Source organism: Phyllostomus hastatus, unplaced genomic scaffold (assembly GCF_019186645.2).
Source record: "Phyllostomus hastatus isolate PE091 unplaced genomic scaffold, TTU_PhHast_1.1 phas_scaffold_387, whole genome shotgun sequence".
Classification (NCBI taxonomy): domain Eukaryota; kingdom Metazoa; phylum Chordata; class Mammalia; order Chiroptera; family Phyllostomidae; genus Phyllostomus; species Phyllostomus hastatus.
Window position 1 is genome coordinate 1,806,820 of NW_025334027.1, and position 24,138 is coordinate 1,830,957.

Below are 24,138 nucleotides of genomic sequence, written 5' to 3' on the forward strand. Positions count from 1 at the left end.
CGAACCTGCGATACTTTGGTTCGCAGCCCATGCTCAATACACTGAGCTACACCAGCCAGGGCCTTGTTTTTAAGTAGTATTTATTTTTCTGATTAGGGAAGTAACACATACTTAGAATAGAAAATGTGGAAATGCTGGAAAATATGAATAAAATTAAAATTCATAAACTCACAGGGTCATTTTGGGAGGGGGGTCTTTTCCTTTTTTTAAACACAATTTGGGTCAAATAATATGATTGTTTTTTGGGGGTAACAGCTTTCTTGAGATATAGTTCACATGCCATACATTTCGCCCATTTAAAGTGGTACGCAATTAAGCGGTTTTTATATATTGGCAGAGTTATGCAACCATCACAATCACTTTGAGAACATTTTGATCATCCCCAAAGTGAAATCCATTCCCTCTACCTGTCAACTCCCAATCCATCCTATTTCCCCAGCCCTAGGCAACTTCTACTTTCTATCCCTGTAGGTCTGCCTCTTCTAAACATTTCACATGACCTGACTCATACAATATGTGGTCTTTTGTGACTGACTTCTTGTATATTGCATACCTGATGCTTTCCCAAATTGTCTGTGTTGCAACAAGTACCGGTACTTCATTCCTTTTTTCTTCTAACACCTTTATTGAGATACAATTCACATACCATACAATTCACATATTTAAGGCATACAATTCAATTACTTTTAGTATATTCATATAATTGTGCAACTATTACCATAATCAATTTTAGAACATTTTTATTACTCCAAATTTCACTCCTTTTTATTGCCAAATAATATACTATTATATGGGCATACCACATTTTATTTATCCATCAGTTGGTGAGGATTCTCACTTTGTGGATATTATTAATATGCTGCTATGAACATGTGTATACAAGTTTTTATGTGGACCTATGTTTTTATTTCTCTAGGAGTGGATTTTCCAGGTCATATGGTAACTCCATGTTTAACCTTTGGCCAGAATTGCCAAACCATGTGGTTTTTCTATACTGATTTTCTCACCTAACATTAATTGTATGTCATTTCACAAATTGCTCACTGTACTTTGAATACTTGGTTCTCAATGTTTGCAGAATTCCAGATCTTAGTAACCAATCCCCTTGTATTTGGCACTTAAATGATTTCCAATTTCCATTATTACAAATAGCATTATTTCTGCAGAACAGATGAGTTGGATCGTAGGATCGATGGACACAGGCAGTTTCAAGGCTCTCGGTGCCTAATGATAAGCTGCCTTCCAAACAAGTTGTAACAGTTTGCGTCATGGCCAGTTGAGAGCCAGTTGCACAGAACCTTGTATTTTAATTGTCTCCTGAACTAGTCACCAGAGCAGGAACCTGTTTGGGCATCTTTAGCCCTGCGCCCAGCTCAGTATGCAGCACATAGTACAACTTCGTGTTCCATGAAGGAGTGAGTGCAGAGGAAGACCCAGAGTACTTCAGTGGTCAGGGATGGAGAGGAGGGTACAGGTGTCCGAGTCACTGTGAAGGTCAGTTCCATAGGACTCACCAGCTGGTTTACATGGGGACTCAGTGTAAACTCAAGTGGTAAGAAGGCATCGCGAGGTCACACTCCACTGTCATTTAGGGGCAGACGCTGGTCCAAAGACTGCCAGCAACTCTTTTCTGTACTCCACTCTGCCAGCATCCGTCTTTATGCAGAGCTCTGGGAAAATTACCTTCACTGAGCTAGCGAGGTCGTCAAACTCTTTGTTCACCTGGATATCCTGAGGAGAAGCCAATGATCATTTTCTGAGAACTTACACACACAAGTTCTTAAAGAAGCTCCTTAGGACAGCCTCTCTCCTGTGGGTGACAATGTCATTCCTCCCCAGCTATTAAAACCAAGAAAAGAAGCTGCTCCAGGGAGGCTTCTAGGGGCCTGCTCTATTTCCTGATCTGGGGGCTGCTCATGTATGTGTGTCCTGTTCGTGAAAATTCACCAAGCTCTGCCCCTAATCTGTGTGCACTTTTCAGCATAAATGTTGTTTCTCAATTTAAAAAAAGAACAAAGGGGCTGGGGAGAGGAGAACGGGCACCAGTGGAGTTTTCTCTGTGCAGGCCTGTCCATGGGGTCTGTCATCTCATCCTGCCTGCACAGTGGCCCTGGGTGGGCGGTGTTAGCCCCCTTGCATATGAAGATAAGACTGAGTTCTGGGAAGAGTTTTGTGAGAACTGTAAGGATGCAGAAATATTTCTTTTAAAGCTGAGGGTGAGCCCTGGCTGGCATAGCTCAGTGGGTTGAGTACGTGCTGCAAACTAAAGCATCGCAGGTTCGATTCCCAGTCAGGGCACATGCTGGGTTGCAGGCCATGACCCCCAGCAACCGCACATTGATGTTTCTCTCTCTCTCTCTCTCTCTCTCTCTCTCTCTCTCTCTTTCGCCCTCCCTTCCCTCTCTAAAAATAAGTAAATAAAAACTTCAAAAAAATTAGACTCTGGTTTATACAAAAGAAAAAAAAGCTGAGGGTGAAATCCGAGTCCGATCAGACTAATGGTCACAGTTAAGGAAAAGGAAAATAGAAGACCGCATCTAGATTAGTGTTGGTCTCTAATGCAGAATCCAAGACCCCATAAGCCTTGCTCAGCACTTGGTTCCAGGCCGGTCTGACTCCACATCCTGTGGTATTTCCATTATACTAAAAGCTTCTGCTAATAACCATACATTGTATCAAACAAGTATATATATATTTTGTCAGGACAATTTCATGTATTATTCCATTTTTTTCTAGAGTGATAGAATCCAGTCGTAAGAGGAATTCTCAGAGCAGAGGGAACACGGTCATGGCTTTGGCTTTGGAGCCATAGAGGTCAGGCAGGTGGACAGAAAGAACAAGGATGTTGGAAACCAGTTGTCCGATCTGGAAGGACTGGGACTACAAACACATGTCTCTGGCAAGACTCTGGCTCAAGTCCGGGTGGACATAAATCAGGGTAGAACAAGCAGTGACTTGTGACTAGGCTTTTGTTACTAATTCATATTTGGGGATTCTCTCCTTAATGTTAACTGCCTTAGAAAAGGGTGACATTTGTTTTTACATTTAAAAGGCAAAGTTGAACGAAGAGAAGTCCTGATTTCCCTCACAGCCACACGAGTGAATCTTCCAGCACCGTGATTCACTTGCAGGCTGTACAGGCTGGGTGGGCAAGGGGGCACCTCACAGGTGCTGAATCTGCCAATCCAGGTATCAGTGAACAGTGAGCATTGTCCCCCTGAGTCACTAATTCTCTCTCAGCCAATGAAGAGCCCAGGCAGGGCTCCAAGGGGAGACCATGGTGGTACCCCCAGTTAGGAGTGGGAGTGGAGCCAGAGTGGCCTGGGGTGGAACTCAGACTGGGCCGTGCCATGTACGTGCGCAGGCCTCTCTATTCTTCTAAGCCCCACTTTCTCCCTCTAAATACACCTCAGGGCTGTGGGGAGGCTCAGAGGTGAGGTTTATGAAAAGTTCTTACAGAGAAATCCAGCAGTTCCAGGGGAGACACTGGATTACCCCGGACAGACTTGAGGACACCCAGGCAGCCTTCACTCCTCATGGGGTTCCTGGATACCTACGAAACACACAGGCACACAAAGCTGAGAAAAGCTGGTCCCAGGGAGGCAGGGAGAGCAACACGAAAGGGAAGATAAGGGACTCCTTATCTCTAATGATGTGCCTCAGGACAGCCCCACTGTCTCAGCTCACAAATGTCTCCACCAGGCAGAATGCCCTGAGTGAGGCTGCAGGGCCGGGGAAGAGAGGAAGTAGACACTGAGCGCCCACCCAGTGCCTGGCTCTGCCGCACGCTGAAGATACAGACACCCAGATACACCCCTGCCCTTAAAGAGCCCACCAACTGGAGAAGAGGGTAAAGAAACATCACAAAGTACAGTGTGATCAGTGCAATGAGAGAGTGTGGGCGTGAACCAACTCTACCTGGGAGGTCAGGTTGGATGGGTGATCAAGCACCTGTGCTGAGCTTTATAGGTGAGGTGGATAGAGCAGGGTATTTCAGCAAGAAAAGCAGCAGGAGCAAAGAGAGATGCGAAATCGCAGCAGAGTCTGGAGAATTCCAAGGAGCCTGGGTGAGAGAGATGAATTTCAAGGCAGGAGGGAAAGACAGGTGAGCAGAGCCCAGATCCTGATGCCCCCCTGCCAGTGGTTCAATACTAAGCTTGAATTTATCCGGTGGGGAGCCTCGGATGGGTTTAAGGCAGGGAGGGGCAGAGGCGTATTTCAGGTTTAGAAAGATCAACTGACAGCAAGTGGGAAGGAAGAGCCAGTGATGAGAAACTAGCTGGTCAACAAAACTTGAGGAAGGAAAGTGAAGAGGAGCAGGCAGCCCCGGCACTCCGCAGGAATTGCCATGAAGGAGGGAAGATGTGGGAAAGAGAGGGAGGGATAAGCACTGGGCCCCAGCTTCTGACTGGGTGAGGAGAAGCCCTTCCTCTAACCCCTGGCCCCCACCACCACACACACCAAGAGGCAACCTTTAGAGTGAGATAATGTGTTGAGGTTGGACTCTCAGAATCCCACGTGCCTATGGGACATCTGAGGGACCATCCAGCAGGTGGAAATTTGGAGCCAGAGCTAAAGAAAGAGGTCTGGGCTCCAGTGCAGGAGGCGGGCGGGTCGGGTGGGGTGGATGGTAGGAGAGGAGTGAGCCTCAGACTCCAGACGGGAGTGCTGCATGGGGCTCCTCTGCCAGCTGAGGGAGTTAAGGGTCAGGTGGGGCTGGGTGTCCCCCCTGGAACTTGTGGCACTGTCCTCTGAGCACATGCTGTTGGCGCAGTGGTTCTCAGGGAGCCTCTCTACCCTCATTGCACCCTTGCTTCTCTGTCTTCTGCTTAGCTGCTCCCTCACCACTGGCAACCCTGGAGGAGGGAACCCCTGCTGTGTGCACTGGGCCTCAGGCAGGTCTGAGAAGTAACTAGCAGTATTCCCCCCACTGATCTCAGGTTATAGCAAGGCCAGGGGAAGAGCACAGAAGAAGATGAAGGGGAAGCAAGGGTGTTCAGTCATCAGTGGCAGAGCAGCACTCTGGTGGGCTCAGAAGGAGAAAGGACAGCTGGGAGGTGCGGCGATGCCAGTGGGAGGGGAGGATGGAGCAGGGAGGAGTTTGAAGCAGTGCCTGGGCCAGACCAGAAAGGGGTGAGTAAGTGACAAGGGGAAGTAGTGGTGCAAGAGGAATCCAGGAGGCCTGTGTTCCCTGATGCCACTGGGGTGGTAACAGTTGGCAGGGGACGGATCTGTACAGACAGGCTCAGGCAGGTCTGCTGGGGCCTCCCCCATCAGTCTAGCACTCACAACAAGAATCCTCAGTGTCTGGTTGACCCGGAGGCCCAGGCCCAGGCTCAGGGCTCCCACCACAGAGATATGGTTGTTGCTGCAACAGAAAGACATGCGCATTGTGCTACCTTCTGAGTAGCTGTGCAGACCCAGATTGCCCCAGGGTCCCAGCTGGCACTGCTGGAGCATCCCCTGGGTGGGGCTTCAGTTCCAGTCTCCACCCATGCCCCAGGGACCCTGGGCAAGTCAGGGAGTAAAAGCTGGATAGTGACTCTCCTTCACTGGAGGCTCCCAGTGTTCAGGGAGATCACCCAGCTGACATGCCTGGAGATGTCCCCCCGCAACCCTGGCCACAGCTGTTGCCCCCTGGCCCTCAGAGCTCAGCAGATGTTCTATCCCAGCTGACCCCTGGCACCTATCTCCATAACAACATATGTTTTGGAAAACCACCCAGCTCCCTTTCCACATCTTCTCCTCCTCCTCCTGCTGGACCCAAATTCCAGGCCTCAGCATAGTACTTGGCCACTTTGTCTCTGAAGCCAGTCCTATTTCTCTCTGACTTCTCAAATTTAAGCATCTCTCATGCAACTCTCTGGCCTCGGCTCCCGCAATGGGATGGAAAGGAGGGCAGAACTATAGCAGGCAGGCCCTGCTCACGCTGTAGCCCCTGGGAGGGGCTCAGCCATGGCAGTCCATGGGCAGGCCCATGTTGGGCCTCTGCCTCTCTCCATCCCTCTGAATCTGTGGCCCCTGCTCTGGTTACCTGCTGAGGGCTGAGTATGCCTGGGCGTGGAAGAGCAGCTAAAACACTGCAGGCCCCCCAGCAACCACGTGCAGAGCAGAGCACGCACGTGTGCCCCCTCCTTGGAGTCAGCTTCTCTTCTGACAGAGAGGAAAACTCACAGAGCACCCAGCCCACATCTGGCTCTGCTGCAGAGGCTTTTACATAGGTTTGTAATTGCTAGCCCCTGCCTGTGTGGTAGGAATTATAAGCCTAGCATATAAATGATGATCTCGAGTGAGAGGACAGAGCTGGGTTCTGGTCCAAGCCCCATCATAGACTGGGCCATTTTGGGAATTAAAGTGGTGAACAGTAACAAGATCATGGAGCCCCTGGTCCCTGAAGTGGCAATGGGCTCACACACTGTGACATGGGACACACCCCATGCACCTCACCTCATGTGGAGTTCCTCCAACACATTGTTGGTCCTAAGTGCCTCCCCCACTGCAGAGGCTCCAGGATCTCCAAAGCCATTGTATGAGATGTCCAGGACTCTCAAGAAGATGTTTGCCTGGGATATGAAAGAGCAAAGCCATGGGACCACAAGTGACAGTAGAGAAAGGACCACAGCGTTTAAGCCCAGGGCACCAGGGGTGCAAAGAGCAGGGACTGAGCAGAAGGACAGAGGTTTCAGGGCAGAGTCTCGTGGCTTGGATGATGGTGACCAGTAGAGCTGAACAACCGGAAGCACAGCACAGAGGGTGGGTGTGGGTATGAATGTCCCTGAGATTGAGGGGTCTGCCTGTGGCAGCAGACCCCACGGCTGCTCGGGGGCCTCTCAAGGGCAAGTACCCCAAGGCGCAGAGCAGCTCAGGGGCCTGGAGCTGGGTGAAACCTGCCCAGGGGGCTGTGACGGGGAGAAGGGCGGGAGCTTGTAGGTGTGCTGGGAAGACAGGCCTGTCACCTTGTGGGCCAGGGCCCCAGCTCAGCCTCTGTTGGAGGGCAAGGCAGTGACTGCCATTCCCTGAGGAGAACCCAAAAAAGGTACCTGGCACAGGGGACATTACAGGTGTTCTGTGCCACCTTTTCAGGGGCTGGAACCACCCATTCCCGAGGCCCGCAAACCACAGCTATGGGAGCAGGTGGCTCATTACACTGTGTGCTGGGATCCAAGGGCACAAGCGTGGCTCTCAAGGAAGCATTGTGCATGCCCCATAGTGAGCATGTGTCACCAGTCTGCGCACTGTCCCCTCCCAGCAGAGTGTCTGTGATGTCTGGGGAAGGTGTGCCACATTCAGCTGGAGAGCCCTCAGTAAGTGACTTGAGATTGGCACAGTGTATCGAAGTCATTAAATGGGGCTGGAAAATTAAAGACACCTAACAAAATATTTTTTAAGCTCTGCTTAAAAGATCCAAGGTTCATTTCTGAAGAGCTGCAGTGATGGGGAGCTAGCCCTTGGGAGACTTGGCTTCAAGGGGTGGGCTGGAGGGACTGGCAGTGGGGTGGGGTGGGGGTGCAAACCTCATACCCCCAGTCCTCTGGCAAAAGAGACAGCTCCTGGGCCTCGAAGGTGATTCCAGCTTATGTTAAGCTCGGTGAGTCCTGTGTTTTCTGCCAAGGCTGGTCCAAGCGTCTCCCCTTCCGAAACACCAAGACAGACATTCTTATTTACTCTGTTCATTCTTTCAAAGAACAATACTGATGTTTGCGGTGTGACAGGGTCTCTGCTGGGCATGAGGGTCACAGAGTTGAGCCCAACTCAGGCTTTCCCTGCTTCCAAGGATTTCATATGTAGTGGGGGAGATATAAGCACAAATGAATGGGATGTGAGCTATTATAACTACAGACTGGAGACAGAGTAGAGATAATCCTGTTTGGGGAGTGGTCAGGAAAGTGGGGAACAGAGTGGAGATAATCCTGTTTGGGGAGTGGTCAGGAAAGTGGGGGCAGAGGAGATGAGCTTGAAGACTAAGGGACTCACCACGCATGTCTGCACACAAAGGGCAGGCAAGGGAGTGTGCAGAGGCACAGGGAGCATGGGGCACTGGGGAAACACATGCCAGCCTGGCTCTGGGGACAGGGACAGGGGAAGCCTGTGAAATGAGGAGTGGTGGGCCGTTGAGAGATGGTGAGAGGGCTTGAATACCAGGCCAAGGGTCTTGGGCACTGCCCTATTATTGGTGAGGAAGCAGGGAGGTCTTTAATAAGTGAAAAGTCTGGCTCAGTTGGTTGGGCGTTGTTCTGCAAAGCGAGGGGTCTCCAGTTCCATTCTAGGTCAGGGCACATGATCAGGTTGCAGGTTCAGTCCCTGGTTGGGGCATGTAGGAGAGGCAACCAATCGATGTCTCTCCCTCACATCGGTGTTTCTATCCCTCTCTTTGTCCCTACCTTCCCCTCTCTAAAAATAAATAAGTAAAATCTTTTTTTTAAAAAAGGAGTGGAGCGCTGGATTCCTTAGTGGGTGTAGGGGATGGACTTGGGTGGGTGGGGGCAGAGATATGAGGCTAAGGAACTAGTTGAAAGGCTTGTGCCATAGCCTAGGCAGGAGGTGACAAGACGCACACAACTGTTGTGAAGAGGAGGCAGTTGTGGTAGAATAAGGAAATGGTGGGGGGAGGCATGTGGGGTGAGAGACCCTAGAGATATTCAGTATGTAGAATGAGCAGAAGCCCTAGCCACCCACACACCCTGCTCTTCACTGTCATCACTCCACCAGTCTGACCTCTTCCAGGTCACAAAGGTGCCAGCACCAACGCACTCCTGGCTGTCCCCCTGCATGGAACCGTTGAGGCCCCTCTTCACCTGGCTAGCAGCTCTTCATCCTTCTAATCTGGGCTCTTGGCATCAGGAAGCCTTTCCTGCCCAGCTCAGCTGGGCTACCTTGGGGCTTGTGTCCACTGCTATCATCCTTCCAGGCTCTGGCCATTAGACCTCTCTCTGCCTGGTGTGTTGCCCCCCTCAGCCTGGTCCCCTGGTCCCAGCACCTAGCATAGGTCTAGTAAGGCTGGCCTGAAGAAATGCACAGAGGAAAAGCAGATGAACTGAGCAGAGCACTCAGCCAGAACACTGGCCCACAGACATTTTTAGCACCTTGGAGAGCTCCCGCAAAGCCACAAGGCAGCCCTGCACTGCCGCCCTGAGAACAGGATTCCAGACTCTGCCCAGCACTGGGTCTGACTCCCACAGGTTCTCTCTCAGATACGGTACTTTCCTCTTCCCAGACACTTCCAGGGCCGGGAGGGGATGGTGGTGGCCCCTCACTTTGTAGTGAGGCCCTACTTTGCTAAACAGCTGGGGGTAAGAAGTTTCTTCTGCATGCATGCATGAATTAACCTGTTGTGGTTTTAATGCTTCGTCTTTGTGGCCCCTGCAGCCAACCTATGAAGTCAGTGCTACCATTACCGTGGGTCGGGTGGGGAGACTGAGACCCAAGCTCCTTCACCCCTTAAGGGAGTCAGGCCCACCTATGGATCCTTACTTGGGGAAACAAAATGACCCACTATATATGCCCTTTTCCAGGCTGAGGACCCCCAACTCTATAATTTGTGCAGCCTTCGCAGGGCCTTAGCTTCCAGCCCCCTCCATCCTGGCTGCCTCTCTGGCGCTTGCCCTCTGACAGTGCAGGCCCAGAGGAACGCCTATGCTTTGTTGAAAGTCCAAAATGAGTTTCTCTTTTAATTTCACTGGTTTCTCACAATAATTATCTTAGAAGGCAAACTGGCTCTCTGGCAGTTAATTTCTAGGGCCAATTCTCACAGGCCAGGGCTGGTGCCACAACATTCACTCCAGGCAGCTTGAGACAGAGCAGCAATTTCCAAACTTTCTGGATCAGACAAATCTCCTTGGGCATCTGGTAAAATCCAGATGCATGCACACCCCCTGCCCAAGAATCTGGTTCAGCGGGTGCCCAGGAATCTGTATTCCTAACCCAGGGTCTCAGGTGATTTTTATAATTGATTGGGGGGTTGAGGGCAGGCAAAGCAGATAGCCCATGCAAAGGCCCTGGGGCATGAGGGCAAGTAGTAAGATCAAGGAATCCCACTGACGTCTTCCACAGCACTTAGAGTAAAATCTGCGTGCCTTTTCCTGTGATTTGTAGCTCTGCAGCCCCCTGTTGCTTCTCCACCCCGAGGCCTCACCACTCTCCCCTGACTCACTAGCCAGTCACTCTGTTGTCTGTCAGTCTGGGAGACAGGCCTGCACGTTCTCTGTCCTTCTGCTTGAAATGCTCTCCGTCTGATCTTGCCATGACTGATTCCTGCCCACCCTGTCCATCTCAGTTTAAATGTCATCTCTGTACAGAGGCCACCCTGGCCACCCCTCTAGTGGGTGGTCCCAATTCTTCTCTAGAATCATGGCTTTGTTTTTTTGAAGCATCAAGAATTATGGAAAATTATGTTGTTAATATGTGTTCCTTAAGGCCAGGGACTTTGTTTTGTTCATGGCGAGATCCTCAGTGGCTAAATCAGCTCCCAACACTTGTAGCAGCAGGCATGGAGGAATTCATGGAGTGGATTAAGATGTGCTCTGTGGAAGGAGTGGGAAACGGGCAGGTTGAAGTGGGACCTGGGGAGCAGCAGCCAGAGCACGGATGCCCAGATTGGTCCTGCCAACCCCCACCCACCTCTCCCCAGGAAGATGAGCTCCAGTGCCCCACAGTGGCCCTGGCCAGATACTACCTGCTTGGTCATCTAGCTGGTTATAGCTCAGGTCAAGGGACTTCAGGCCCGTGTGGGCCAGCAGGAGTTCAGCAAGGTACTGGGCTGCCTGCTCCTCCAGGCTGTTCCCTGCCAGCTGGACCTTCTGTATGGCTGGGTTTGCCATGAGGGCAGCACAGATGACCTGGGCTCCCACCGCTCCCAGCTGGTTCTCCGACAGGTCCACATCTGGGGGTCAGCACCAGTCCTCAGTCAGTGGGATTCAAAACCAGGTACCATCCTCCTCCACCCTTCTTCACCCCCCAAGCCTCCAGGCCAGAGGCAGCAGAAGGGGCTTTGTAGCTGCACTGTCCTGGGGTACATGGTAACTCTGACACCCATCAGCTGGGTATCCTCAGGTCCCAGGCAGCTCCCCTGTTGCTCATCCCCACCCCATATGTCCAGTAACTCTTTTGCCAAGGGGCTAAAACCACCTACTTCCTGTTGCTATGGAGAAGGCTCGTGGTAGAGATGTAGCTACCCTGTAGATCGTTGGTGACTGGCAGCAATACAGCCCACCCACAGAAGCCCTCACTGCCACATTTCTGGGACTGGCAATAACTGTCTAGGTGGCCATGCTCAGGGCACTTATGTGGGCCACACACAGTTTTGCCGATGCTCACTCACCACATCCTTAAGGACTAAGTGGTATTGTTGGGCCATTTCCCAGATTGGCAACTGAGGCCCAGCAAAGTCTGGCTCCTTGCCCAGGCTTACCCCACTTTTTGGTGGCAGAGGTGGCATTTGAATCCAGCCCCACTGAACACCCACCCAGCCCTCCCTCTTCTTGCTCTGCTCAGCCTCCACCTGTGTGTCAAAGGACCCTCCAACTTGCATTCAGTCATTGGGAGGCCACCATGTGAAGAGTGGGCTGGCCAGGGGAGGAGGCGAGTGGGTGGGGTGGGCTGGTCAGGATAGGAGTGGCATCCAGCGTTGGGTGCAACACAGGGGGCCTAACTCCACCCTTGGGATGAGGCCCCACCCCAGCAATCCCAGCCAGCCCCAGGTGAGAGAAGGTCTGGCTGTGTGTAAGAGGGGCACACCCCTTAGGCAAGGGGGGACCCAAGTCTGCCCACCTGCCCGAGGCTTAGCACCTACCACAGATGCTGCTGCTTTTTCTCAGGGCACGTGCCAGGGCCGCCACACCGGCCCCACAGAGCCCATTGTCCCGGAGGTCCAGACGCTTGATATAGGGATTGGAGGTTAGTGCAGAAGCCAGAGCCCGGGCCCCCTGGAACAGAGAGGGTCCCGAAAGGCCTGGTCCTGCCTAGGGCTGAAGGCCCCCAGCACAGATAGCTACTACTCTGGCTCATGTTTTCAGAGCTCAGCCCACTTGATGCCTTCCAGGTGGAAGTCCTTCCTTTTCCCACATGACCAGGGGTCACCTGCTTCTCATTCTAGGCTCCTCCCAGCTCTCACCTCCTGGAGCCTTTCCTGGCCCTATAGTATGTTAGGTGTCCCCTGTAGGCTCCCCAGCCCTGTACTGAGCTCTGTCATAGCCCTGATCCCACCTGTCACCCAGATGTGGGAGTGGGATAGGCCTGGCACAGAGCAAGGCCAGGGCGTGTGTGAGAAGGACTCAGGAAGAAGACCACACCCATGGCTGCCTCCTCCCAGGTCCTCTCCCTCCAAGCCCAGCCCCAGGGGTACCTGTGGCCCCAGACCACGGTACCGCAGGTTCAGCTCTGGAGCTCTCCCTTGGCGCAGAAAGCAGGAGGCGGGCACGGCGCTGTGGGCCTGGCATGACCTCAGGTAGAGCGTGTCTGTGACCAGTCCTCCAAGACCGCGGGTGCCTGATAGAAGACGGGGAGGAAAATGTGGATCTCTATCCAGGCACAGCCAGCCACCTTCCAAGGGCTGCCCCGTCTTCTCTCACTACCCAGCATTTTAACATCACTCTAGAAGTATGTCCTAACGGTGGGACTTCTGATGCTCCCAGGAGCATTGCAGAGACGGCAGGGGGCTGGAGATGCTGCCACTGCCCCACGGAGGGGGCAGAGGCCTCTGTCCACTCAGCCCCAGCCTGGTCCCTCTACCACTGCCCAGGGGCACCTTCCGTCTCCAGGTAGGAGTCCGAATCTGTGTCCAAACCCTCCTCGGCCTCCAGGACCCCTGTAAGACTCCCAGCGCCAGCCGCCACCGCCTCTTTCTCCTGCTCTTCATTATCCCCTGACTTCCCGCAGGGACTGGTTATGGTGACGCTCATTCTGCAATTGCGGGCACAAAGGCGAGGACTGCGCTCCACCGCCCCAGGAGCCCTGCCAGGAAATTTGGGCGGGCCCTCCGGCTTCAGCCACCAATCGCATGTGGTGTGCAGTGAACAGGCGCTCGCTGCTGCAAATAGAGATGACGCAGTTGCCCCGACAACTTGGTGTTGGTGGTTGCCGCAGAAACCGCTTGTCTGCCCGACCTTGAGTCGGACCCTAGTTACGGCCGATAAGAACTCGAGCCCCCGGCAGGCCCAATGCCGGGCGCTTTGCAGGCGCTTGTTCTCCCTGCATCTCATGCAGTTCAAGCATCGCCCACCTTCCCACGAACTGGGGAAGATGCCCGACTCTAGGCTTTTACTCCCTGCGCTTGGGCGGTATTGGCAGCCAGCTATGTGGGGGCATCACGCGGGAGGGCTTAGGGCACCTCGTGGAGCCTGGCCACCCTCCTCTCTGGGGCCAGAGTCACTCTCTCTGTGGGTTTCAGTTCTCACTCACACTCTAGCGTCTATATGCAGCTTCCTCCACCAGGAACATCCATTCCTCCCCAGCTTTGTTGAACTTCAGAATCTTCAAGTGTGAGTTCTTTCTGAAGATTTCCTTGGCCCTTCCTGTGGACTCCTGCAGCCCCAGACCATCCTCTCACAGCACCTATAACACCTATCATCCCCTCGTCACCCAAAGAAGTGAGGCCAGAGGGCAGCAGACAGGGGCTGCTCCTCTCTGTGGGCCCAGGGTCCCCCAGAGAAAGACTGGAAAGGGTGAAAGGTCCAGAGCAGCTGGGCGATGGGACTGAACCCAGGGCTGGGGGTAGGGGATGTGGGGTGGAGGCTGGATTCTGGCCCAAGTGGATTCTGTCCCTTTAATAGCTGCTGGCCTGGTCCTCCTTGGGCTCCTGCTTTATCTCCTGTTCAGCTGTGACTGCAGCTGCTGTGCTGACTCATGTGCCCCAGCAGCCAGCAGGAGCTGGGAGCATGGGCTCCCTAGGGGCCTTGACCTCCTGGGGGCTTCTGGATTACAAGACTGCGAAGTATGTGATGACCAGGAACTGGCGGGTGGGCGTCCTGCAGAGGCTGCTGCAGCTTGGGGTCGTGGTCTACGTGGTAGGGTAAGAGAACGGCTTTTGGCCACACTGGCTGGAGGGACCGTAAGCATTCCTGCTGGGCTGAGGGTTGAGGGTTTGACTCTTCAGGGGCCAGGCTGGTGGTAGTGGAGGCAGGGCAGGTTGCGACAGGGTAGTGGGTAGGAGGAAGGAAGGATCTCTGTCTGTGTAGGGGCCTGTGGGCACAAGAGCAAGCTGTGTGTCTGTGTCTTCCTGTGTGCCCACTGCCTCTTCTCCTTGGCCTTGCCCTCAGCCCCTCGGTGAGCTATGTGCACAGAGCAGGAAGGGCTCCACCCCCGCCCCTGGCAGTGCAGGGTGTAATCTCTGGCACCTGTGAGAGCTGGAACCTAAGGCCCCGGACAGAGAGCATGAGTTCTGGCTGGGTCAGAGGAGTCATTAAGGAGGAAGCTGGGTCTGGCTGGGGCAGAGGGAGGGGGTTGACTGATGAAGGAGGTGGTAGTGGGCATATCCAAGCCCATGGCTGCCTCATAGGAGACACCCATGTGGGCACTGGCTCCCCGATGATGGCCTGTGCTTGTAGCCTATTCAGGGTGTTTGGGGGTGGGGGGTTGGGGGACATGAGGGTAGAGAGGAGGCCGGGCACCTGAGTGGTGTACTGGTAATCTACAGTGAATGAGGGAGAGAGACCGAGCAAGTAGGGCCTAGCTCTGCCACTGCTCACAGTGTGCCAGGGACACACCATACTGCCCATCGCCTCCTCCCCAGGTGGGTCCTCCTCGCCAACAAAGGCTACCAGGTACAGGACATGGACCCCCAGATTTCCGTTATCACCAAACTCAAAGGGGTTTCTGTGACCCAGATCAAGGAGCTGGGGAATCGGCTGTGGGACGTGGCTGACTTCGTGAAGCCAGCACAGGTGGGTATCTCAGGGCTGCTGCCAGGCGCTGACGCCTCTGATACCACAGTCGCAGCAAGTGTGTGCAAGAGAGGCATGTGGTGCCAGAGGTGGGTGCTGACACTGTCACAGGGCTGGGCTTGGGAAGGGCCTCACAGAGGAATGGCACCTAGACAGGGATATAGGGTGTGTGTGAGAAGTGTCCAGGTGAGTGAGAGGAGGGATCAGAAAGGCAGGCCAGGAGAGCTACATTTACAAAGGTTGCATCTGAAAAATGATGGCATGTCTAGAAACTTGACATTGAGCTTGAGCTTGAGGGTGAGATGGGAGGGGGTTTTGGGGGGGCTAGGGCCTAGAACTTCCTGCACACTCACCTCCCTGACCCAGGGCGCTGCTGTCAGGCCCTTCTCCTCTACCCTTCCACACTGTACTTCTGGCCACTCCTCCTCCTACCCAGATTGTCCACAGCCTGTTTCTCCTCTGTCCTGCTGGTGCCCAAATTGTGACCCTGGTGAGCAATGGCCCCGAGCACACCCACCATGTCCAAAGAGAAATCTTCTCCCTTTCCCAGTGTGTTCTGGGTTCATCCATCAGTGCCAGAGCTGAACTCAGGTGGACACCTTCCTGTCCCTCCCCTGTCCTATCCATCTCCTAACAGTTTCCACTGCAGCACATGCCCTGCCTGGTGGAGGCTGTGGTCTTCTAGTGAGTCCCCAGGTGCACCCATGCTGAGCCTTCACATGCGACATCACCCAGGTGCTGCAGCCAGGCAGAGCCTTCACATGTGACATCATCTGAGACTGCCAGCCCTTGCTTTCACCCTCGGAAGGCTCCCTGTCCATGATGGTGGCCACCAAGTCCTGGCCACTGCCATACCCCTCTCCCTCTGCCCAGCCCTTGTCTCCCCTTCCTGGATATACATTCCCCCAAATTCACAAAGCTCTTGCGCTCAGCACATGGGTGCCAGCCACCTTTCCCGTTCCTGGCCACCTTTTGCCCAAGCAGAACTGACCACCTGCTCCCCTGGCTCTTGGCTGTGCCTGCAAGGAGGGGTCCGCCTTCCCACCAGCCTGGGCGGGTGCTCGGCCTCACTCAGTGCTGGATCTTTAGTGCCTAGAAACAAGAGGCTCTTAGAAAATCCTGAGTGAGTGAAAGTGGAGATGAGAAATAAACCTGTCTCAGAGAGGCAGACACGGGCTCAGAAATGGCCAGAAACTCAAGTCAGCCTCCCATCATCTCTCCTTGAATTTGTCCCATGGAGGTGCCATCCTGGGCCCGGGGTGCTGACTCGATGAGGCCAGGGCTCCTTCCTCCCACGCCAAGCTGCCAGTGCTGTCCTCTCCCATGCAGGGAGCCTTGCAGGCGCAAACCCCGACCCTTGTCTTCCAGGGAGAAAACGTGTTCTTCTTGGTGACCAACTTCCTTGTGACACCACAACAAGTTCAGGGCAGGTGCCCAGAGGTAAGGATGCCCAGGAGCCTTGCAGCCTTGGGTCACCAGCCGCGTCCTCCCTTCTCCTTCCCAGGGTGACTGATGGCTCAGTACGTGCTGTTGTGTCCCAGGCACTGGGACAAAGCTTTATGTGAATCGTTCATTTAGTCTTCACGAGCACCCTGCCTGGTGGGAATTGCTGCAATTCCCATTTAAGATGAGAAGGCTGAGGCTCAGTGAGTTGAGTCGCTTACCCAAAGCCTCCCAGCCTGTGGGTGACAGGACTCTGGACCTCTGAGAGGGAGGCTTTCAGAGCCTTCCACTGTCATTCCCTGTGGGGTATCCAGGCCCCTCCCAACCTGGCTCTGCCCCTCGGCACTCTCCAGGCTGTTGGTGTGACAGTGTGACACCCAGAGCTGGGCACAATGCCCAGGGGGTCTCTAGCAGTGAGGGCCAGGCTGGGAGGTCACCTCCCCTTCTCCGTGCCCAGCCTCTACTGATGTGTCCCCAGACAATTTTCATTTTGGGTGACAAACACGTCACACTCCTGCGTGTGAGTTCAGGCACACTTATGATCTCTGGGAGCTTTTTGCTGTGACTGTGGGCAAGCAGGAGTCCCCACCCTCTGTTCACTTCTCAACAGAAATGCAGATTCTCCCCCTGAAATCCCACCTTTCCCCCTCTCCTGGACCCGTGACTGAGCAAGAGCTCGCAGCCCAATGCGCATACACAGAAGCCCACACTGTGGTGCCAAAACTGTCACCAAGCAAGGGCTCACTCTCCAACGCACATTGGGGCAAATTCTATGGCACCAGCTCTTGGGAAAAGAAAGAGTTTTTATTTGCGAGTTTGGCCAGCAAGGAGATAAGCAAGGCTCAGATTTGCCTTAATCCAGGGTTGGGGTAGAGGGGGCATTATAAGGGGTCTCAGCTCCAGTTCTTCCTGGACAGCAGACCCTTTGCTCCTGAAAGTTCCCACGTGATCAGGTTCTGGTCCTATCCTGGTCCTTTGGTCCCGTGGTGGTGGCGGGGGCAGTCGAAGGCTCACAAGGGTTAGTTTGTACCTGGTGTCCCAAGGCGTAGACTCTGGCTCTGCGTCTTGTGAGAAGCAGGGCCAGTTTTAGTTCATCCTGCAGGTACAGGCACGCCCCTGGGATCCGGGTATGTCACAGAGCACACTCGCTCTCCTCCCCACCTGTGGGGTTTCCCACCCCAACTTTTTAATTGCAATAAAATACACAAAATGTAAGATTTACCATCTTAACCATTTTTAAGTGTACAGTTTCCCAGCTATAATTTCGTTTGAACAGTTGAGACCAGGACATAGCCCTGGAACCTACCTCCCTGGTGACACCTTTCTTCAATTGAGTACGATATTTAATTGCTTGCTGGGCTGGATTAAATACTGGACTGTGTGATCACCTGTCCCCTGAACCCTGGTGGTTGGTCCCGCCACAGTTGCGGAGGGTGCCACATGTCCCTGGCGGGCCCTGTTCTCAAAGGAGGGGAGTCACATGCACAAAGCTTACGCTTGTCCTTCCCCCTCTAGTGCTCAGAAGATGTCTGTTTCACATTCAGTTTGTTGGCTATTCGGATTTTTGCTGGGGCCGTGGTTCTGTGTTTTCTGGCTCCACGTGATTCCTCTTTGCCCATGTCCTGACTTTTGGCCCTTCCCAAGAAACTGCTGGGGCTGGGAAGTAATTCATTTAATCTGAAAACTCAGCTGCCTGAGGCTAGCCAGAGTTCCTGCCAGCTCCTCTCAGGGGCCCTGGTAGTCTGGTCCCTCCCAGCACATGCCCTGTGTTCCTACAGCAAACACCTACTGAGCCTCCCCCAGGCCAGTGCTGGTCTTGCAAAACCCTGTCCCCGTACTTCAAGAAACAAACCCCTGCCCGGGCAGCCCAGCCAAAGGGATGATCCCGAGATGGGGGCAGAGGCTGCAGCTGGGAGACTCAGGGAGGTGCTTCTGCCAGCCCAGGGCCTCAGAGAAGGTTTCCCGCAGGACTGGAAGCTCAAGTAGGATCTTAAATATGTGCAGGCAGTGGGGGCCGTGTGGGCAGGCGGCCTGAGCTATGCGAGGTAAGTCAGTTACTGCCGAGTGGGTCTGGAGCCTAGATTTGGACTGGGGTGGGCAGGCAGTGACCCGAGATCTCAGGGGCCCTATGATTCCTACTAAGGACTGAATTCGGTCACAGGAGCAGCAAGCAGCCACAGACAGGCTCAGGGGGAGGGTACTCCATCTCCTGTACATGGGCAAACAGTTGCTGGTGGAGGCAGATGAGGGCAGAGGCAGGGCCTTGTGGTGGTGACAAGGGGGTCCAGTTGAGGGATATGGTGGTCCAGCCAGCGTGGAGAAGAGGGGCAGACTCAGGACTCAGGTGGAAACAACTGGGCAGAACAGGTGGCGCCACACTGTCTCCAGCCCACTTATCACAGTCCTGCCACCCACAAGGTCCCATGGTCTCATTTGGCTGTTCAGAGTCCCCGAGCCCTTCCCTGTTCCTCCTGCTGCCCCTGAGCTGGGCTCCCTGGACAGTGGTGTCTGTCCTCCACCCCAGGCAGAGCCATGTCTGTGCAAGTGCCTGATGCCCAAGGGTACCTTCCTCTCTAGGGTCTGGGACCCCAAGAAAGCTCACCACCTTCCCACCTGCTAATCCCCAGAACTCTGTGCACTCACTAATGCCCTTGTTTTGCTGAAGAATAAGCGAGGAAGGGCCTAGCCTTTAGGGTCCTACTTCCCTACCCAGGCACCGTGGACTGGGGTCCCGTCCTTGTCTACCACATCCAGTGCCTCTAGCACGAACTTACCCTTCCCAGGTCCCCTCCACCTTCTCTGTTGTGTGATCTGAATTAGGGTAAGGCCTGACCAATTAGGATGTGGCTCAGTTCTTGGGCATCATTCTGCAAAGCAAAAGGTTGCTGGTTTGATTCTCAGTCCAGGCATGTGCCTGAGTTGTGGGTTCAGTCCCCGGGTCAGGGTCAGGGTTAGGTTCAGGGTACATATGAGAGGCAACTGATGGATATTTCTCACTCACATGGATATTTCTCTCCTTCTCTCTACTTCTCTTCCCCTCTCTCTAAAAATGAATAAATAAAATCTTAAAAATAAAAATGAATTAGGATCAGAGGAGCTGGGCCTAGATAAATCACTTCTGCCCCCATCAGAGAGAAAACCTTCAGGAGGAAAAGTCTTGCCCTGCCCTGGAGCACAGCATCTGCACCCTGTCTGGTCGGGGGCTGCCCGTGCTCCCTGCTCTGACTGCCTCTGCTTATTTTCACCCTCCAGCTTTTCCATGTGCCCCCAAACTCAGGGAACCCTGAAGGGCTAAGGCAGGAGGGACATGTCCCTGAGGACAGCAGGGCTGGTCACCCACTGGGCCATTGACAACTGTGCTCTCACCCATCTCAGCACCCATCCATCCCACTGGCCAGCTGCTGGGCCCATGAAGACTGTCCTGAAGGGGAGACGGGAACACACAGCCACGGTAATGGTGGGCCCTGCCTTCCAGTGCCTCAACTGGAAGTGAGGTTCAGGGGGCAGACTGGGATCCTGGGTGGCTCCTGAATGTGGGCCTGGTGGTGCCTCTGTGTCTCTCCTTTTTGTCAGTAGCCCCTTGTCCACCCAGCCCTGCTTCAGGCCCAGAGATTGTCTTGTGTTTTCAAGGCATTAAAACAGGCCAGTGTGTGGTATTCAACGAGACCCACAGGACCTGCGAGATCCAGGGCTGGTGCCCAGTGGAGAGTGGCACTGTCCCCGTGTAAGTCTCCCCCAACTCCCAAGGCAGGGCCCAGGACTGCAGAGCCTGCCCTTGACTTCCCCTTACCCACAGGCAGCCCCTGCTGGTCCAGGCAGAAAACTTCACACTGTTCGTCAAAAACACTGTCACTTTCAACAAATTCAACTTCTCCAAGTAAGCGTGGGTAGGCCTTCACAGGCCCCAGGCCCTCCTTATCCCCATCCTGTCCTGACCTTTCCTCCCCCTGGCCCCTCTCAGGTCCAATGCCTTGGAGACCTGGGACAACACCTATTTCAAGCACTGCCGATACGATCCCCTCTCCAGCCCCTACTGCCCAGTGTTCCGCATTGGAGACCTCGTGGCTGCAGCTGGAGGGGACTTTGAGGACCTGGCATTGCTGGTGGGTGTGTGGAAGACAGGGTTTCGGGAGGACTCAGGGGGAGGGTCTGAGCCCAGGTGCCAGCGGAGCAGCGATGTGCTGTGTGCAGGGTGGTGCTGTAGGCATCCGTGTCCTCTGGGACTGCGACCTGGACATCAGGGGCTCTGACTGCCGACCCGACTACTCCTTCCAGCTGCAGGAGAGGAGCTACAACTTCAGGTGCCACCCCCACAGCCCCCAGTGCCTGCATGCTGCTCCTCGGCCAGGTCCACCTCCACCTTCCTCCTGCAGAGGCCAAAACAGACCTCAGCCCCCTGGATGCTCTGCTCTGTGTAGGAGGGGGTCCCAGGAACAGAAGGGGGGATTCTCAGCTCCAAGTCCCCCAGCACAGGTTCTGTCCAGCCTCTTTCCTGAGCCCTCCCCTCTTCACCCCATATGTCCCCACATCCGTGTTATTGCTGGGACCTGTCACTTCCAGCCTCTCCTCCACCCCACCCTGACTCTAACATCTACTCTCCACAGCAGAGGGAGGTTTCTTGCTCACTTTTCCCTTAAGGTTTTATTTTTGAAATCTACAGAAAAGTTCAAAGATTAGTACCATGGGCACCCAAATACTCTTATCTGGGTTCACAGGGTTTGGGGTTTTTTTACCCTTTTGCCACCCTTGCTTCTCCCCACTTCTCTAGAGTGAGCCAGATGTATTTAGATAGATTTCGAGTGCAAACATTTAAAACTAAGTGGCAGACATCCAGATCCTCGCCCCTCTCAACACTGCACTAAGCCTGAGGACCTTCCCCATGGGACCACTGTCCTACTGTCACACTCGAGAAATGTAACATTGGCAGACTAAATCTCACGTTCCAATTTCCCCAGCTGGGCCAATAATGCTCCTAAATTTTTGTTTTTCAATCTAGGATGCACTTGGGAATCTTGCATGGCATTTACTGTCACGTCTTTGTGTCCAGCAGACTCCCCTTCCCTGCCCAGAATCCTTCTGCCACCCCAGGCCACCTTCTCACTGTTGCTCCCACGCACGTGCACACAGCCACCAGGCCTGGACTCGGCACTCCTGACTCGGCTGCCAGGCCTGGCCTCGCCTCGCTGCCTCCCCAGCCCTTGGCTCCCTGCCTGCACGCTGCTTCCCTCACCTCTGTGCTCTCACTGGCCCTACTTTCTCAGCCTAGAATCCTTCTGGAACCCTGTAGCACAGGCCTGAAACTCTCCCCTGCAGGGAGTCTGCCCCGGTTCCTGCAGGAGTGTGAGTTCCCACTCTGGACCCTTACAACCTTGGCCTACCCCACGTCCTCCCACCCCCACCCACCGCTGGTGTCTATTCAGAGACCCTTCTGTCCCTGTCCCCTCAGGAAGCAGGAAGCTTCCAAGAAGCAGGTCCTGGTTTGCTTTTCCTGTGTGCCCTCAGCAACAACACAGAGCTGAGCCCCGGGATCTGGGCTGGGGTTGGGGGTTGATGGAGTCGGTGGATGAACAGAAGGAGGCCAGGGAGTGGGTGCAACAGGCCGCCAGACTCTCTCTTGCCCGCAGGACAGCCACTCACTGGTGGGAAGCCTCTGGTGTGGAGGCCCGGAGTCTGCTGAAGCTCTACGGGATTCGCTTCGACATCCTAGTTGCTGGGCGGGTAGGAGCGGCCAGGTGGGGTGGGCAGGGATGGGGGGGTGGGAGGAGGCGACAACCATGGACTGAGAGGCTCAGCCCAGGCATCTCTCAGGCAGGGAAGTTCGGGCTCATCCCCACAGCCATCACTTTGGGCACTGGAGCAGCTTGGCTGGGCGTGGTGAGTGTGGCCAATGCGGGCTCCCTCTGGCTGCAGACAGGGTGCGCCCAGCCCCACCTGCATGCACATGAGCCCCCTCTGCCTGCTGTTGAGTCTCTGGGTAAGGGTTGGGGAGGAGGGTAGGCTGGGGCCCAGACACGGGTCTATCCTGACTATCCTAGATCACCTTCTTCTGTGACCTGCTGTTGCTGTATGTGGACGGAGAAGCCAACTTCTACTGGACGACCAAGTATGAGGAGGTGAGCTACAGGCCTGTTATGCCACCAGGTGCTGCTCCACTTGGAGGGTGTTGGCCAAAGCCCTGACCAAATGTCCTCATCTGCAGGCAAAGGCCCCGAAAGTCACCACAAACCCTGAGCAGAAAGACCTGGCCTCCGCACCTCCGAACCCGGCTGCCCAGGTGCCTTAGAGGAGGCCCAGCACCTGCCCCCATGGCTACTGCTGCTGCTGGGAGCCAGACACTGAAGCCAGATTGGCCCTGCCCAGGCTCTGGCCCCCACTTGCTTGCCCATTCTTGAGATCTGTAACCATTCCCTGTGGCTGGGAAGGGTTGGGCCCCACCTTGGGGACCTCAAGGATGAAGTCCCAGCAGAAACACTGTTGGGGGGTGGGGAGAATAATACCTTCAACTCCCAGGCCAACTGTCCTTCAGCCTTGGCTCCAGCCTTGGCAGAACACTGCCTGGGGAGCAACAGAAGCCAGTTTTGCACAGAGATCTGCAGTGGCACAGAAGCCATAAAGAAGGGGAGAACCCTGGGCCTGTGTTCGGAGAACTCTCTCCCAAACTCCACCCCCTGTGCTCCTAGCAGTGGCCTGCTCACCAGCTGTCAGCACTGACCCTCTCACTGACTGTAGCCAACCCCATCCCTGCCTGGCTTCCAGCCCTCCTCTCCATGCCAATGCCCCCCTGGGAGGAAGAGCCCCCACCCTATCAGCTGTGCCGTGATGTGCTGCACTGGGGGCCGTGTGGCTGAGTCCACAGCAAGGTAGAAGGAAGCCTGACAAGAAGTGCTGCCTCGGCTGTTCTGGTGCTGGGTTGCAGGGGGCAAGTGCCCCTAGACTTGGGCCTCTTCCATGGGAAGGGAGCGGGCGGGCAGATGATCCCACCAGGCACCCCAGGCAAGGGCACAGGCACCTCGGGCCCATACCTGCTCAGCTTATGGTCATCGGGGCCTTTGTGACCTTCTATATGCCTCCTTGGTGACCCATCCCAAGACCAGCCCCCTGGACCCTGCTTTCTGGGCTTCCTGGGAGCCATGGGGGTGGGAAGATTATATATCTGAGACCCAGTCCTGTCTACTGCCATGCCTAAAAACCTGTCTGGACAGCTGCAGGCAGGAGGCCTTGTCTATGACCGCAGGTGAAGCCCAGTGGCTGAAGGAGTGTCCCTAACTGAGGACACAGAGCCCCCAGCAGGCTGGCCCAGTTTTGGCTCTGGTATCTGCTGGGGCTCTGTGTCCTGCCTGCTGGAGAATTTCCCCAGGTCTGGGAGATCCATGGTCAGGAGCAGAGGGATGGGGTCTCTCTTAGAGTTAAACCCTCTCTTAGTCCCGGGGCGGGGATGTGGGAGTACTCACCCCAAGGAGGTGAGTGCTGCTTCCTCATGGGTGCCTAGTGATCAGGGGCATGCTGGCAACTTGCTAATGGAGTGATGTGGGTCATTTGGGTAAGGCTGGGGTGGGGCTCAGGCCGGGTGAGCAGCTGGAATCATCTGGGGCCTGAGCAGAGCCGTGGGCCCCTGCTCCTCTCAGTCCCCAGAGCAGTGTGTATGAGGAGGTAGGTTCGGGGGGGCCAGGGAAGGGAACATGGCCTTGAGGCCTGGTTGTTGGAGCAGGGTCTCATGTACCTGGTTGTCCTCAGGGCCCAGACAAAACTGATAACATGGCTGCAGGAAGTTGAGGAGTAAAGCCTGCCAAAGCCAGCAGCCTCCTGTGTGGTCCTTACA

At 54.7% G+C, this 24,138-nt stretch overlaps 2 protein-coding genes across 2 annotated transcripts; one reads left to right on the top strand and one right to left on the bottom strand.

The window, feature by feature from the left end:
- Positions 1-1,584: 1,584 nt before the first annotated feature.
- LRRC74B (leucine rich repeat containing 74B) lies at positions 1,585-12,896 on the bottom strand. The gene is made up of 9 exons (XM_045819936.1): positions 12,743-12,896; positions 12,341-12,483; positions 11,789-11,921; positions 10,673-10,879; positions 7,522-7,631; positions 6,448-6,563; positions 5,290-5,368; positions 3,458-3,553; positions 1,585-1,731 (listed from the first exon to the last, which is right to left on the bottom strand). The coding sequence occupies exons 1-9, from the start codon at positions 12,894-12,896 to the stop codon at positions 1,585-1,587; spliced, it is 1,185 nt and encodes a 394-aa protein (XP_045675892.1).
- A 914-nt stretch (positions 12,897-13,810) lies between these two features.
- P2RX6 (purinergic receptor P2X 6) lies at positions 13,811-24,117 on the top strand. The gene is given in 13 exon segments (XM_045819897.1): positions 13,811-14,005; positions 14,726-14,876; positions 16,245-16,316; positions 19,695-19,770; positions 19,950-20,043; positions 20,116-20,196; positions 20,281-20,422; positions 20,511-20,620; positions 21,944-22,037; positions 22,128-22,193; positions 22,355-22,432; positions 22,519-22,575; positions 22,577-24,117. Coding segments are annotated over 13 exon segments (1,290 nt in total). The 5' UTR covers positions 13,811-13,871; the 3' UTR covers positions 22,712-24,117.
- The last annotated feature ends 21 nt before the right edge of the window (positions 24,118-24,138 follow it).

Bases quoted from the DNA above. Each gene is read 5' to 3' on its own strand.
- LRRC74B (XM_045819936.1), bottom strand. From the start codon at position 12,896: ATGAGCGTCACCATAACCAGTCCCTGCGGGAAGTCAGGGGATAATGAA. The intron at 11,922-12,340 runs GTACCCCTGGGG...TCTCTGTTCCAG, and splicing joins ACCGTGGTCTGGGGCCACAG to GGGGCCCGGGCTCTGGCTTC. The intron at 3,554-5,289 runs GTGAGTGCTAGA...TGTGTTTCGTAG, and splicing joins AGACACTGAGGATTCTTGTT to GTATCCAGGAACCCCATGAG.